Source organism: Podarcis erhardii (assembly GCF_964252035.2).
Source record: "Podarcis erhardii genome assembly, chromosome: 8".
Taxonomy (NCBI): domain Eukaryota; kingdom Metazoa; phylum Chordata; class Lepidosauria; order Squamata; family Lacertidae; genus Podarcis; species Podarcis erhardii.
The window spans coordinates 82222447-82238542 of NC_138499.1; the positions used below are offsets into that span (position 1 = coordinate 82222447).

At 45.0% G+C, this 16096-nt stretch overlaps 2 protein-coding genes and 1 long non-coding RNA gene across 9 annotated transcripts in view; 1 reads left to right on the top strand and 2 right to left on the bottom strand.

Moving 5' to 3' along the window:
• SLC12A7 (solute carrier family 12 member 7) overlaps positions 1-6060 on the bottom strand; it is a 99845-nt gene extending 93785 nt beyond the window's left edge. For 2 of the 3 annotated variants that reach the window (XM_081872610.1, XM_081872608.1), the window contains exon 1: positions 5117-5327. In XM_081872610.1, coding sequence (XP_081728736.1) covers positions 5117-5312 — 196 coding nt within the window. In that variant the 5' untranslated portion in view covers positions 5313-5327. Of the gene's footprint in view, positions 1-5116; positions 5328-5836 lie in introns of those variants that run through there. The other variant, XM_081872609.1, reaches the window with a different exon arrangement.
• MAJIN (membrane anchored junction protein) overlaps positions 1-16096 on the top strand; it is a 267643-nt gene that overhangs the window by 219423 nt on the left and 32124 nt on the right. The gene's annotated exons all lie outside the window — the stretch shown is intronic.
• LOC309347962 lies at positions 6507-15599 on the bottom strand. Its single transcript, XR_014159083.1, has 3 exons — positions 13155-15599; positions 6615-7172; positions 6507-6529 (listed from the first exon to the last, which is right to left on the bottom strand). It is a non-coding gene; the product is annotated as an uncharacterized lncRNA (long non-coding RNA).

The following is a 16096-nucleotide window of genomic DNA, read 5'->3' on the forward strand; positions in this document are numbered from 1 at the left end:
TAACATCCCCCAATACAGATGAAAAGTAATGCCAATTTCTCTTCTACATTTTCAGCACAGAAGTTTGCAAACATCTGCAATTTTGCTTGCAAATGCAGGGCTAATGTTTTCCCCTCCCCCTGCCTGCCTTGCGTGTTGCACTTCTTACAATAATGGGATGGGAGCACTCCAACAACTTCTAAAACCCATCACAAACTCTGAGTTGGCGTTCTACATATGAGGAAGACTCAAATTAATAACATTAATTAATAAAACAAACATTCTGATGATGAGAAAGGATCGTTTCCCACTTTCTATCCAACCTTTTTCTTCTTCTTAAGAGACAGCGGTGTGTGGAATTGCCAACTTAAGTTTGCTGATGTGTTTATTTCTACCTCCACTCCACTCCAGTTCTTTCAGAGGAGTCTCTAAACCTGTAGGCCTTGTATATTTTGAATAATCCTGAGAACATATTCAGATTACAAATATTCTAAACTCCCCCCCCAAAAAAAAATCAAAAACAGAATAGTCCTGATATAAACCAAGCAAAAGCCACAGGTGTCAGGACTGTTCAAAAATGACCTCTATGTGTATTTCACAATCAGGTGATGCCTTTATTAGGGCCAACAAAAATGTCATAAAATAGTATCTTTATATCACTGTAGTTGAAAATTTCATCTATAAATTTTAATTAAAGCACTTCACTGCTAGCTAACTAAGTTCTGATAGTGGAGAACAGAAAAAAGAATGAGCCTAGAACCCACAGGGAGATGGGAATTCTTGCAGGTAGGAAACACAAAAGAAAAAGGAACAAAGACAAGGGGAAAGATAAACAGAGGAAAGATTACAAGGAAGGAAGGAAGAGATATAAAAGACACAAGCAGCAGTGACCTAAACAGAATCTGAGTGAGAATACTGAATAAACAACCAACCACTGATTGTTATCATTGCAAAAAGATCAGACTCTCCCTGATCTCTGCAATTTCCTGTTAACATTGGTGGCATTCTGCAATAGATTCAAAGCCAAACCAGACATGACAGTAACATCTCCATTTGATTAAACTGGACAGTTTTCAGAACAAATGGAGTGCGGGTTGAGGGTGCTAAAATCTCCCCTCACCCTAACTTTCCTTCTCACAGTCTGTCTTCTCAGGGGCTTTTCTCCTCCAATACCAGAAGTAAGCTCAAGTAACAGGAATTAAATAAAAGGAAAGAGGCAGGCACTCAAGCTGACAAATCCCATCATACCTTTTCAATCCTTTTCCTAATGATCCCCAACATAGAATTAACATTTTCACAGCTGTAACACACTGGGTCAACATTTTCATCAAGTTATCCATCATGACCCTGAGGTCTTGTATCCTGGTCAGTCGCTTCTAGTTCAGACCCCATTAGGGTATTTGTTAAGTTAGGATTTTCTTCTCCAATGTGCATCCCTTCACACTTTCTTACACTGAACTGCATTTGTTATTTTAATGCTGCTACAAATTCCTTCAGTGTTCTTCACAATCCCTGAAAGAGCTGCTGTAAGAATGGTTGAGGTGAATATGAAATCCTTTGATATAAATACTTACAGTGGAATCTTATACATGTTTCCTCAGGATTCCTCAGGGAAACAGGCATAAGATTGCACCAAGGTATTGTTATACACTCCCCAATTCCCTCAGGAACAGCAATGTCAGGTTTTTTTAAAATACAGTGGTACCTTGGTTGTCGAACTTAATCCGTTCCAGGAGTCCGTTTAACTCCCAGAAAGGTTCGAAAACCAAGGCGTGGCTTCCAATTGGCTGCAGGCGCCTCCTGCACTCAATCAGAAGCCGCGTCAGACGTTCGCAAATCAGAACACTCACTTCCAGGTTTGCAGCGTTCAGCAGTCGATTTGTTCAACAACAAAGGCATTTGACTACCAAGGTTCCACTGTACTTTGGACGAGTGCACTCTGGCCCCTTCTGGTGTACATAATATTTACAAATATAGAAGCACGGCATATACTGGCAACACAACACTCCAGAAAGACAGCAGAATCACATCAGAACTTCAGAGTGATGCCCTGCATTCACAAGGTGTGCTCAGAAAACTCAAATATCTCTTCTTCTCCCTTTCCCAAACTACCAGCTGCTGTTTGTCACACCCATCTGCCCTCTCCCATCTGCTGGAGGATGTCATCTTATCTAGGTTCCAAGATTATCTCCTTAAAACAGTCAAGAGAATTCTCCAGCTATCTCCTTAAAACAGTCAGGAGAATTCTCCAGCTATCTCTTTATGTTAGGCTCACTCTGAAGAATGATCAACCAACAAAACTACAAAAGAATCAGCTGGCAAGCATACCAGAATTATTCACATATACTTCAAGTATATGGTGGCGCTGTGGGTAAATCCTCAGCACCTAGGACCTGCCGATCGTATGGTCGGCGGTTCGAATCCCCGCGGCGGGGTGAGCTCCCGTCGTTCGGTCCCAGCTCCTGCCCACCTAGCAGTTCAAAAGCACTCTTAAGTGCAAGTAGATTAATAGGTACCGCTTTATAGCGGGAAGGTAAACGGCGTTTCCGTGTGCTGCACTGGTGCCGGCTCGCCAGAGCAGCTTCGTCACACTGGCCACGTGACCCGGAAGTGTCTCCGGACAGCGCTGGCCCTCGGCCTCTTAAGTGAGATGGGCGCACAACCCTAGAGTCGGACACGACTGGCCCGTATGGGCAGGGGTACCTTTACCTTTACCTTTACTTCAAGTATGTGTAGTCAAAGTGGAAGCACCAGGAAGGTACTGCTGCAATCTAATGCAATAGGGTGAGTCATATGGTACAATAATTGCCTTCAGCAGATGCCATACCTAGCTCCATCCCAAATTTTTGTGAACATATTGCCTTTCCACATTACTTTTAGGCCAATTGTTCAAACCACTTCATATCCAATCCTATTCCTCTTATTTTTGTCTATTCTCTCACTTTGTCCTTTTGGAGAAAGTTAGGTAAATATTTTTTCTAGACTTGCATGGGTGTTTCTTTCAAACTTCTCCACTCTTTTCCCCTCAGCTTTTTCTGCACCTATGCTATTCAGTTCCCTTGTCTTCAGGACACCTGTTGATTCCTCTTCAGCCACACTAAGCATCAACTCAAGCTGCATACACTCTATACTTTGAAGCACACACCCCCAGCAATAATTATGGGCACTGCAGTCCATTGAAGGTTGCTGGTCATTGTAAATCTGTGGCAGGTAAACTACAGTGCCCAGAATTTTTTTAGGAGGCAATGTGCTTCAAATGTGCTTTTACACCAGAGCCAGTGTGGTGTAGTGGTTAAGAATGGTGGACTCATAATCTGGTGAACTGGGTTCGCTTCCCCACTCCTCCACATGCAGCTGCTGGGTGACCTTGGGCTAGTCACACTTCTCTGAAGTCTCTCAGCCTCACTCACCTCACAGAGTGTTTGTTGTGGGGGAGGAAGAGAAAGGAGATTGTTAGCCGCTTTGAGACTCCTTTGGGTAGTGATAGAGTGGGATATCAAATCCAAACTCCTCCTTCTCCTCCTCTTTAAAGTATGTGTATGCAGCCTCAGTCATTTGTTCAGGCTGAATTTAAAGTATGTGTATGCAGCCTCAGTCATTTGTTCAGGCTGAATTTAAGCATGTAGAAGTATTGGAAATGAAACAGTAGAATGGACTGCACCACTTCACACTAGAATTGGGGAATCACATTTTAAAACTATATAGAAGAAGAAAACTAGCACAGCACAGATGAGACTGGGCTAGAACCTTTCCCCCTGAAGTGCTAGTTTTCTACTTGCAATGAGCTATTTTTAAATACAGGGAATCGTTCAAAAATTATGAAGGGGTATACCCCTCAAGACCCTACCACCACATTCCACAACATATATACAGTTGTCTACATAAATGATAGAGTGGAATACATTCTACACAATACTACTTAAGACTGCAGGTGAGGGTCTATTTTGGAACATTCCCACAAGGTTTTCCTCAAAAGGAAAAAGCTCCCTGAAGTAGCATATCAGGGAGAAGCCTTTCTGCATCCAAGCACCAGGCCTGTTTGCAGACCAACTCTATGTTACAAAGATGTCTGCAAACATGACATGAAGGCTGGCAACATTAACCCTGCCATGTGGGAATCCCTTGCCGATGACAGCAGTGCCTGCACACAGTCAGGTCGTGTATCCAGAGCAGTAACCAGAGGAGAAATGACCACTGGGATGAGCGCAGAGAGAGGAAATGCCATGGTGCACCTGAAGCAGCACAACCGGACGCCTTCATTTGCCCCAGCTGAAACAAAACATGTCTCTCCCATATCCGTCTCTAGAGCCACAGCAGGTGCTGCAAGTCTCCCAATTGTTTAGCTTCACCCACAAAGGCACACTCCTTCTCCACTAACTTGAGTCAGACGGATGCCATATGTAAATATGTCTTTTGCATATGGGAGTATTAAAAAACAGCACCTCTTTCCCACTGCAACCTGACATGGTACACTCCAGAAACATACCGATTTACCTTGCCTATACTCCTCTATAGGAGTCCATATAGTAAAAGCTATGGTTTTCCCAGTAGTGATGTATGGAAGTGAGAGCTGGACCATAAAGAAGGCTGATCGGCAAAGAATGGATGCTTTTGAATTATGGTGCTGGAGGAGACTCTTGAGAGTCCCATGGACAGCAAGAAGATCAAACCTATCCATTCTTAAGGAAATCAGCCCTGAGTGCTCACTGGAAGGACAGATCCTGAAGCTGAGGCTCCAATACTTTGGCCACCTCATGAGAAGAGAAGACTCCCTGGAATTGGGAAAGATGGAGGGCACAAGGAGAAGGGGACGACAGAGGACGAGATGGTTGGATAGTGTTCTCGAAGCTACTAGGATGAGTTTGACCAAACTGCGGGAGGCAGTGGAAGACAGGAGTGTCTGGCGTGCTCTGGTCCCTGGGGTCACGAAGAGTCGGACACGACTAAACGACTAAACAACAACAACAATACTCCTCTAACTTCTCCCCATTTTTTTTTTAAACTCTGCTTTCTGCTTCCTAACCTTTCCCAACTGTTAACTGATAGTGCTCCCTCTAAAAATTCCCTTAAGAAACATGCTTACGGAGGTGGAGCTATAAGAAATTGGGCTTCGCTTTCCAGAGAAAATGCACAATACCGTGGCTCGTTTTGACCAAAGCAAACGCCGGAAACGCCCAGGCTTGGCGAGGCTCCTCCTCGTTTCCATCCGCTGCCAGGAGAGGGAAAGGCCACCTGTGGGACCGGCGAGAGCAAACAATGGGAGTTGCAAATCCCCACGGCGGAACTTTCGCTAAGACAACCTGCGGGGCAGACTCGCAGGTTCCCCGGAGCATTATGATCTGTGCGAGTTCTCCACGACTTACCTGCATGCACACGTGCTGGGAAATCAAGAATAAAAAATGAACAAAACCAAGCTCCCCCCCCCCGCTCGCCCCCCACAGTTCCTAGTTTCGTTAACTACAAGCCACGAAGTTTGGGGTACTTTCCAAAGTTTTGCAGCGCCCACCCCACGTTTGGTAGCCGTCCCCACCCCCCCAAAAAAGAAAAATAATGGATACACTAAACCTGGGTTCGTAGTTGACACCCAGATTCCTCCAGTTCCTTCCGGGAGTGTGGGAGAAACCGAAGTTTGCTGCCTCTTCCCCCTTAGATCCACCTGCGCCCACAGGAGGTAAAAAAAGCCCAAAATGTCCTGAGGGGGGAGGGAAGTGCCCCTTCCCCTGGACATACACACGACCCCCCCCCTTCATTTCACCTCCTTGTAACACGCATATGCCACCTACACGCGTGTGAGGGGGGGATACACAGCAATGAGAGCCCCCCACACACAGCCCGAGACCCACGCGCGACCACTCGCCTCGGCTCCCGGGCTCCACGCGGCCATTCTCGAGGGGCGCTTCTTGCGGCCGCCCGAGGGTGCCCCCGCCCGGCTCCTCCGCCGCGGGCTCCGGATGCTGCCCCGCTTGGGCGCCGGGGCCCTCTTCGCCGCCGCCGCCGCCGCCCCCGGGCGCCTCCACGGGCACCACCGTGAAGTTGGTGGGCATGGCAACTCGCTCCCCGGCCGGGTCCCGCCGTGCCGAGCCTCACACGGCAGCCGCCGCCCTCCTTCCCCGCCCACCCGCGTTAACAGCCGCGGCGGCGGGAAGAGTTTGCGGCTCTTTCCCCCCACACCTCCGCCTCTCTTTCCTCGGCCGGCCCCCTCAAGCGCCGGCGCTGCCGTTGCGGCCTCCGGGAGCTCCTCCGCTGCCAGGCAGGAGCCGCGCCTCACGTGAGGGGAGCCTTTGCCTCAGAGGGGAAAGGCGGGAAGAGAGGCGCTTCCCGCCTCAGCTGCTCTTTGTTGAAGGCGGCGTCGGCGAGGGGCAGAGGGAGCCCAGGGCTGCCCCAAGAGCCCTAGAGCTTCAATTCAACACCCCTTTGCTGGCCCACACACAAAAACACACATCCTCTGGCTTGTTTCAACACACACAAACACAGAGCCCTTTAATTTATTCAACACCCCCACCCCTTCATTTGATTCAACACCCCCCTACAAACACAAATACACACACACCTTGACTTGATTCAACACACACACAGCCCTTGAGTTTATTCAACGTCCCCCCTTTATTTGATTCAACACCCCCATACACACATACCTTGACTTGATTCAACACCCACAAACACACACAGAGAGCCCTTGAGTTTATTCAACACCCCCAACCCTTTATTTGATTAAACACCCCCCAACAAATACACACACACACACACACACACACCCCTTGGCTTGATTCAACACACACACACAGCCTTTGAGTATATTCCACATCCCCCCACCCCTTTATTTGATTAAACACCCCCCCTACAAATACACACACACCTTGACTCGATTCAACACACACACACACACACACACACACAGCCCTTGAGTTTATTCAACACCCCCTTTATTTGATTCAAAACACACTCACCCCTACAAACACACACATGCACACCTTGACTTGATTCAACACCCAGGAGAGCAAGCCCAAGCTTGCTCTGAATGTGAGAGGGTTTTGTATGTGGGGCATCAAAAGCAGCAAAGGATACAAGCATTTTGGACCATATGGGGTGCATCTCTCCCCCCTCATTAGAAATAATAACTGGGACTAGCCGTCAAAAGTCACAGATCAGAGATGCTCATATTTTTCATGGATGTAGCAGCTAACGGCAATTATCTCAGGACAGAGATGTTACTGATGCTAAAGGTGATCTGTAAAACCCAGTGACACAGCATCCTCCCAGAAATGTAAGAAGCTGGTAGTAGGTTTTTCATTGTGGCTTTTCTGTGGCTAAGCCCCCCCCCCCCGCGCGCGCATGCAGAGCTTGTCACCATGCAATTGTTCCACAGTATTTGCTTGTTTGATGTTTTTATATGGTGCTTTCTGCCAGATATGACTTCAAAGCTGTTTCCAGACAACAAGGAAATCCGTATCAATAAAATACTTACAGGGCAATTAAAATATCAGCAAGAAAACAGCAATGATAAGCATCAGTTCCACAATACAAATAGAGACTAGAAGATAACTGTGGCTTTCAAAAGTACAAGAAAGCAAACAGGTTATTTATTATTATTAAATTATTAAATATTAAATTTGTATACCGCTCTATACCCATAAATCTTAGGGCAGCAAAACATAAAGATTATGGAATCCCATAAGCCATAGGAAGGCGACAAATACAGTACCCTTAACATAATAGCACAGTTGTGTGTGACGGCCAGCAAGAAATAATAGTGAGGATCAACTCCACTGCCTTACCAGAGAGTGGAAGGGTTAAAACAGAAGCTAGCAAGTAGCACATAGGTGATAAGACTCAATAGCTTTTAGGGTTGCTGCAACTGAAGGTTTATTTATATCTGTTTCTTTTTAAGAGATACAGTCTCAATAACTGAGTGAAGGTCAGATGTCCTGTTACACAGAAAAGTGGGCGGGAGAGTACACAATGAGAGCCATAATCTTTAAACATAAAACAACAGCCCTTCTAAAACTGACTTGGCTGCTGGAACATTTTCAAGTGCTCCAAGTTAAGATAATGATACCAGCAGCAGTTTTTTCATTCGTGGTTTGCACTGTGGAATCTGCACATGTTGCTCAGAGCTTGATACAGGAATGCTTTATACAACTGCTGCTTCCGAGAAGGCACATAACGTGAACCTTCAGGACGAATGCTACTCATTTCTCCTCCAGCCAATAAGTTGCTTTTTACAGTCCCAGATGATTTTGTGTGGAACTTTCTCCCCTCCTTGTTTCTCACTCAATATTCTCCATCTTCTCAGTAACCAGCATCTCTCAGCAGCCTGTCTTTTACTCCAGGTTCAACTCCTACTTGCCACTCTCCACAGAAGGCTTGCTGCATACATATTCTTCTGCAGCAGTGAGCTTACGCACAGAGAGAGCAGGGAAATCAGAGAATGGTAGTGGAAATTGTACATAGCCTTAGGGGTAGAGAGAAGTGGTGTGGCCCCTTTAGTGTAGAATTCGTTGCTACAAGAGTGGTGGTGAATTGTCATTCTAACTGCATGCCAGCTGTTATCAGTGTTGTATGATTTATATTTTGTACACTGCCCTGATATAGTAAAGGTAAAGGGACCCCTGACCATTAGGTCCAGTCGTGGCCGATTCTGGGGTTCCGGCACTCATCTCGCTTTATTGGCCGAGGGAGCCGGTGTACAGCTTCCCTGATATAGACAAATGTAAAAATAAAATAAGGTTTAGAAGGATGGCAGATGGTGACAGTTGGAGGCAGAGCGGACAGAGCCATGTGAAAGCACTTGGAAGGGAAATGTGGATGTAAGCTATGGGGATAGGTTTGAGAGACAACCTGAATTGTTCTTCTAATAGAAAGAGGTGCATCATATCTCTTCCTTGCATCTGTCCCAACCAGTCAGGTAAGGGCACTCACCTCTCGCTTCAAACCTGTCTGACCAGACTACCATTGCAGTCCAGAAAGGTTTATTTCTTGGTGGAAGGTTCAGCTTGTAGCCTGAATCCCACATACTGTTCCCATTTGACTCATTGCAACACCTACACCTAAGGTGATGCAGAGAACAGTTAGACTGGAAAAAGGAGAGAGCAACTCAGGGCAGAGCCAGCCTGAGATATTTTGCCACACTTTCCAGGAAGCAGCTGCAGGTGACAAGCACGGGAGGTGGCAAAAGGAGTGCCATTGGGGGGGGGGCAGATGTCCCCTCCCAGCTGTCCCCAGTCTGCTGCCTATCTCAGGGTGTGTTTGGGTTTGGGGAGGAGTTAAATAGATAAAACTGAAAGAACTTATATATACTTTTTAAAATATTATCAGGGCAATTCTTTCTGGCATAAGAATCTAGAAGGGAATCTTTTTCTTGCCTCCAACTTCCATATAATTTTAGTAGCAGAGGGCTTATCAGACATTGACTCTTTTACATTTATATTAACACTGTAATCTCACAAATGTCTACTCAGAGGTAAGCTAGGTACACCAAAGTAAGTGTATATAGGATGGTAGTATTAGCTATGAGAATGTACAAGGCCTATTGGATATTCTCAAAAACTCTAACTGTGGTGTTATACGGTGCAAACAAGCAAGGAATTCAGGGGGAAGGAGGACTCTCTGTTCCCTTGTCATCCCTCTTCCACTCCCCTGCAATATTTTTTAAAGGGCTGTGTATGGTGATATTTAAGAAGCACTGTGAAATTTGGAGGGTAAACCCATAGATATGGGAAAGTAAAAGGGCATAGGTAAGTAAAAGGGCAGATCATCTAGCAGCAAAAGAGGACTCTGGGAAGAAGGAGGCATAATTAAGTTTGTGTCACACACAAGTCTTGTTGAAGAAGGAGCACCTTGAGAACCCCCTTACAAAACTTAGTAGAGAGGCTGTCCACAAAATACATATGCAGGCTGTGAATATTATAAATAAATGCTAATCTTAGCGGAGACTGGCAGCAGTCTTAACTAGGGTCCGCAAAAAAACCTGGGCTCAGAAGGTTTTTTCTGTGCCCCAGTCCCTCCCTGCAATAAACACTTCAGGGACAAAGGGATGGCTCAGCTGTTCTTCATGTTCCTAATGTTGCTTCCCTGCCCCTGCAAGCTGGCTTCTGCTTCTGAAAATTCCAGCAGCATATGTGCAAAATTATTGTGCATGAGGCTTTGGGGGCAAGTAGGGGTTTTGGCCCTAGACTACGGTATTTTTCTGAAAGGTAGCTTCAGGTTTTTGCATCCTGGCTTCGTTTCAGGTTTGGCATCGCCAAAGCTTCTGCATATGAGCATCTCCTTAACAAATGGCTCTGGCTAATCAATTATTCTTAAAGGGTGTATTCTTTCAATACTTATTTGGAACAACAGCTCAGCTTTTTTCCTTTTTTTCAGGAATACATTTTCAGACTATATCATGATGTTTTAAAGTCTTCTGGTGTTTGTGTGTATATGATGTTTGCAAGTCTACCTTATAATTTACCTCTAACTGGTATTTTAGTTTTATGGCAATTCCCTTTTATTGAAGTTAGATGTTACTGTGGTGATCATGTTGGGTTGTTGAGCTGGCTTTGTCACTCTTACATTACAGTCACCATTACCATGTAATTCAGCTATATTTAAGTTTTAAATCAAATGTTCTACTCCTCTTAGGACTTGCAGCCAAACCCATAATTGACTGCCCTGAAAGTGCAATGAGTTATAATGACAATATTATCTGCTCGTCTCTTTTAGGGAACAAAAATTATGGTTATTCACTTAACCCTTCTTAAGTCCACCTTCCTGCACATATAAGAAGTCATAGCAAAACTTTTAGGGAAGAGATTGTAGACAGGCATAATCAAACCATGCCAGATTAGCATTGTCATTTGCTGCAGAAATGCAATACTGTAATGAATTGTGGTGATGACACCTATATGGCAGCTATTGCGGATTATTTATTATACTATTTTTAAGATTAGTGTAATCAAGGTAATACCTTAACACATTCATCTTCAGACCATGAGCTGTGACCTGACCTAAGTAGGTCACACAAATGGCACCATGGCCATCTTATAGAGACTGGGAGGGGAAAAGTAAAAGAGATGTGGAAGATTTAAGAGAAAGCGACAAAGAGAAGGCATGGAAGATAGATAAATAGTACAGACTGAAAGTGGCTAGGGGGTCCACGGAGTTAATTTATATTTCAGTTTGTGCAACATACATTTAAGACTCCCATTCTAGGCACATTTTCCTCCCAAAGTATTGTCTTCTTCATATTTAAGGAACAGAAACTGTACTACATTAACACTGATCTTTCAGTGCTCACTGGTGAATTTGTCTATCATTTGCTTTATTTTAGCAAACCATAGTTCCACCGTTGTTTCTTTCCTCTTTCAGAAATATGTCCTGTAAGTGCTGCTAGTACTTTATGCACGACAAATAAACATGAGAGACACTGGTGAAATTAGCTCCTTAGTCGCCACAATTGGGGAGAATCCATAGGATGCCCTCCAGATGTTTGTTGGACTACATTTCCCATCAGCCCCTAGCACGGCCCAAGGCCAAGGATGAGAGGAGCTGTAGTCAAGGAATATCTGGAGGGCACCATGTTGTCTACTCTTGACCCACAGAATTCTAGTCTGCTGAAAGCATAGAGGCCATGTAATAAATTAATTAGACTTTCTATAGCAAATTTAGTGTGTTTAAAGCCTTTTACATGCATTAGCACACATACAAGTTACATAGGAGACCTTTGATCAGAATTCTCAAGATGTATATTTAAAAGCTATCACAGGGGCTGCTAATTTGCTTGGTCAATGGCAGGTAGTGGGGATAATCTATAATCTATTGTAGATAATCTAAGGAATTTGGGTAGTGTCAAATTCATACATGAAATACAGTTGATTTAGAATAATGTTATTGTCAATATGCTACGGAACAGTTTTTTTAAAATGTTCAGATTCTAAATAGCAAGTCTACCACAATTAACTGAGAACAATTTTGACAGCTGTGTGACTAAAACAATATGCTGTACACTAATAAGAAAATTTATTTTATTATAGTCTTTAATTGGCTAAGCCTTTAATCTTCTCCTTCAGAAGCTTGCTAATCTGTTACTACTTCTGTAGCAGAGACCTATTAAATGAGCTTATTAAAAGTCAGTTCATACATTCTAGGAAGGAGTGCAAGTGACTTTCTGCTTCTGATGTAATATGGCACTCACTAAGTTCTCCCTGGTGTGACCCATGATTCATCATGTTTTTTTATTGTAGACAGCGAAAACAGGGCCCTGAGAACAGGAGGCTCCCTATCAGGCTCAGGGGGATCTTGAGGTTTCCAAAGTACCAAAAATCATTTTATACCCCACCTCTAAAGGGCATCTGTCCTCAAATAATGGCTCGGGAAGGACTGGGCATGTTTTAGTAGCCACAAACTGTTGTGAGTCATTTGGCAAATAAAAACTGAAAAGGAGAGGCAGGAAGAGGTGGGGGTGTCATGGCTGGCTGAGACCCTGAACACAAGCACTCTTACTAGGACGGAGAATATACGGCAACATTTTATTGCAGAATCCTATTGCTTACCATTAATTGCATCTAGGCTTGCCACCTTTGGTTGGGCAAAATATGGGGCAGGCTGGGCGAAATAAAGGACAGGACAGGGTGGGTGAGGATTGGGGGCACACACGCTCTCATGACTCCAAAACCTCTCCCCCCCCACCTTTGAGGAGTGGGATTCCCCACATTTGGCCTCCCTCATCACCCTGCCCCGTTCTCCCCCACAACTCATGAAGGTGGGCAGGGCCCCGGGGTAGCTGGCTGGCTCCCACGGGTGACTTGAGCCCCAGCCCCAGCCTCTTGCCCATGTTGGCGTAGGAAGAGACTTGAGGAGGGAGGTGGGAGAGGTCAAGTCGGGGTGGCAGAGGGGGCCAAATGGCGGCAGACCTGCACCTTGCTAGACCAGCGGGTGGCGGCTGCTGAGGAGCACCAGTGAGAGGGAAGGAAGGAGGGGGCAAGGGAGGGAGAGGAGGTTGAATATGAGCACTCTACACAGCAATATTTTGTTGCAGGTCCTACTTGTGATAACACTAAACCTTAAACATATTTTGTGTGTTTACAATTACCCTCAGTCAAATTATTTCTAATTCCTAATTCAATGTGAAATAGCAATATATATATGTCCATTATGTTTAGAGTTACTTAACTTATTAATTTAATTATCTTCTATACCCCAGGTGTTCAAGTGCTCATCAAGGAGGTTCTAGGGTAAGCACTAACTGATTTAATTCAAAGTTAGAGTGTGTTTTCCCAGTCTAGCAATAATCTGACAAAACAGTGTTTGCACTTTGAACACATAGAACCACAACCTCATTAAAGGCAGTAAAAATGTTCCACCCACCTACATGTTAGATAACTGAGAGGTCTCTAAACAGTGGAGGAATTACAATAATGTAGAAGTGGGAAATACGTCGTTCTGAATTCCTTTGGATAAAGGAGTACAGGTTTTCAACTAACAGAGAAAATTTTAAAATTCCTTACAGGTTAGCATGTGTGTCTGCTATGTGACTACAAAAAGTACAAATTGAAGACATGTGAAATGTAAAAACGTGCCTTTGGCATTTGTGATGCTAATGTACATATTTTAATTGTTTGTAACATGATATGCCACCAATCGTCTAGGGAGAAGTTATTTGTGTGTAACCTCTCTCAAGAGATGTTTGAGAGGCAAAAGATGTTGGGAGGTAGAATTGTATGTGTAGAGGATAAATGTATATTAACCGGGGCTTTAATTACTTAGTGATGTCACAATTCGACCTACCTGAAAACCACATGCTTCCCATAACACCAGATGTGAAGCAAATAGCTATGTGTTTTTAGAGTGTAATGAGAAAAATGTTCTGTGCATGCCCAGGGGAACTCTTATCACTAGGGTCAGCCTGATACATTTTTGGCACCTGAGGGAGACCCCAAAATGAAAGCTCCTTTCCTGACAGGGCAGAAGGGGCATGGGAAGATCAAGATCAATGTCATGATCTTCTGCCCTTGTGGACCCCTGCTGCCTGAGGTGGTCCCCTCACCTTGCCTCATGGGTGGGCCAGCTCTGCTTATCACCCATTTTCAATTTTCACATTGAGACAGAACTTGTCCTTGGCTCGTTTTTTGCACTTGTCCTTTTTTGCACTTGTCCCTTTACTTTCTTTTACTGCAGTGAAAAGAAGGGAAGAAGACAAGTTGGGTGTTATGCCCCATTCAGTCCTTTAGCACAGCACAATACAGTATTGTACTTTTTCTACAATGAGAGATTCTGAGGTTTAAACCTGCTTGAGCATTATGCCCTCTTGGAGGAAAAGGGCTTAATCATGGTTATTCATTTGTAAAAGAAATTTGCATAAACTCAGTGACTTTCTGCTTCTGATGTAATATGGCACTCACTAAGTCCCCCCCCCCCCGGTGTGACCCATGATTCATCATGTTTTTATATCATTCCTTTTAACAGCAAACTCAAGTGGTGAATGTAAACAGGACTGAAGTGAAAATAGGGCCCTGAGAACAGGAGGCTCTCTATCAGGTTCAGGGGGATCTTGAGGTTTCCAAAGTACCAAAAATCCTTTTATACCCCACCCCTCAAGGGCACCTGTCCTCAAATAATGGCTCAGGAAGGACTGGGCATGTTTTAGTAGCCACAAAGTGTTGAGAGTCATTTGGCAAAGAGAAACTGAAAAGGAGAGGCAGGAAGAGGTGGGGGTGGCATGGCTGGCTGAGACCCTGAACACAAGCACTCCTACTACTAGGACAGAGAATATACGGCAACATTTTATTGCAGAATCCTATTGCTTCTCATTAACTACATCTAGGGTCGCCACCTTTGGTTGGGCAAAATATGGGACACGCTGGGCAAAATAAAACTCAGGGACACACTCTATAGACATGTTGCAGTAAGTTTTGTAAGGAATAATTTGCAAGCAGTCCAACGCAGAGAAGCAGGGTGCTTCTTTTTCTCCTCCTGGCTACGCTCTTGCTGCCACCCCACTACACCACCTTCCTAACCACTGGCAGAGGAACGGGGGTGCAGAGGGAGCGACGCATGCCGTGCCCCCCTGCACGTTGGGCGCCACACCCCCAGAACACGCGCCACACCCCTGCTGGTGGCGTCACGCCCCCGGGGGGCACCAGCCATGCCCCCGCCTGCTCTCCGCCCCCGGTAGCGCAGCATGCATCTTCGCCAGTGTTCCTAACCATAGCTGTCAACTTTCAGATTTGAAAATAAGGGATCAGCAGCCTCAAAAATAAGGGATCAGCAGCCTCATCTGTCCCGGGGACAGTCTACGGGATATCTAACAATGCGGGATAGCAGCGGGAAGCAGCGAGAAACGGCGCTGGAATAAGGGAATTTCCCGCAAAGAAAGGGAAGGTTGACAGCTATGTTCCTAATCCATCCTTGAGGCAATTTCCCCAAATTAAACAGAGAATACAGTGGTACCTTGGGTTAAGTACTTAATTCGTTCCGGAGGTCCGTTCTTAACCTGAAACTGTTCTTAACCTGAAGCACCACTTTAGCTAATGGGGCCTCCTGCTGCCGCTGCGCTGCTGGAGCACGATTTCTGTTCTCACCCTGAAGCAAAGTTCTTAACCTGAAGCACTGTTTCTGGGTTAGCGGAGTCTGTAACCTGAAGCGTATGTAACCTGAGATGCCACTGTTCAGCCGCAAAATTGCGTAGGCCTTACTGAGATTTCTTGCCCTTAGTTTTCACTTGCCATTGCTGACATTGGTGGAGGGGAAGCAAACAAGGAGGAAAGGGTCAAGGAAGAGAAGGTTATGAAACAGGCATGTGATAATGAGTTCAGTCAATAAAGTGATTCAGAACAAGAACCAGCTCCAGAGCCCTATTGCAGCTATCCCTCTCTGAAAGGGCAACTGGGAGATTACTGCTTGCATATTTCCTCTTGTAACTCTGTGTAAAATGAGTACATATGTACTCTTTTCTTTAATGGAAGTTAGATATGCAGATAGGGGTCCTGGGCCATCTGTAAGGGACCAGGCCCTCACAGGCCACCTTGCAGAAATGTGTCTAGGGCTGGGTTATAGTATATCAAATGTGGATGTATTTTAAATTTTTTTTTAATGCAGGTCAGTTCAGCAAGACCTGACACTGGAGACTGATGGTGTCTTT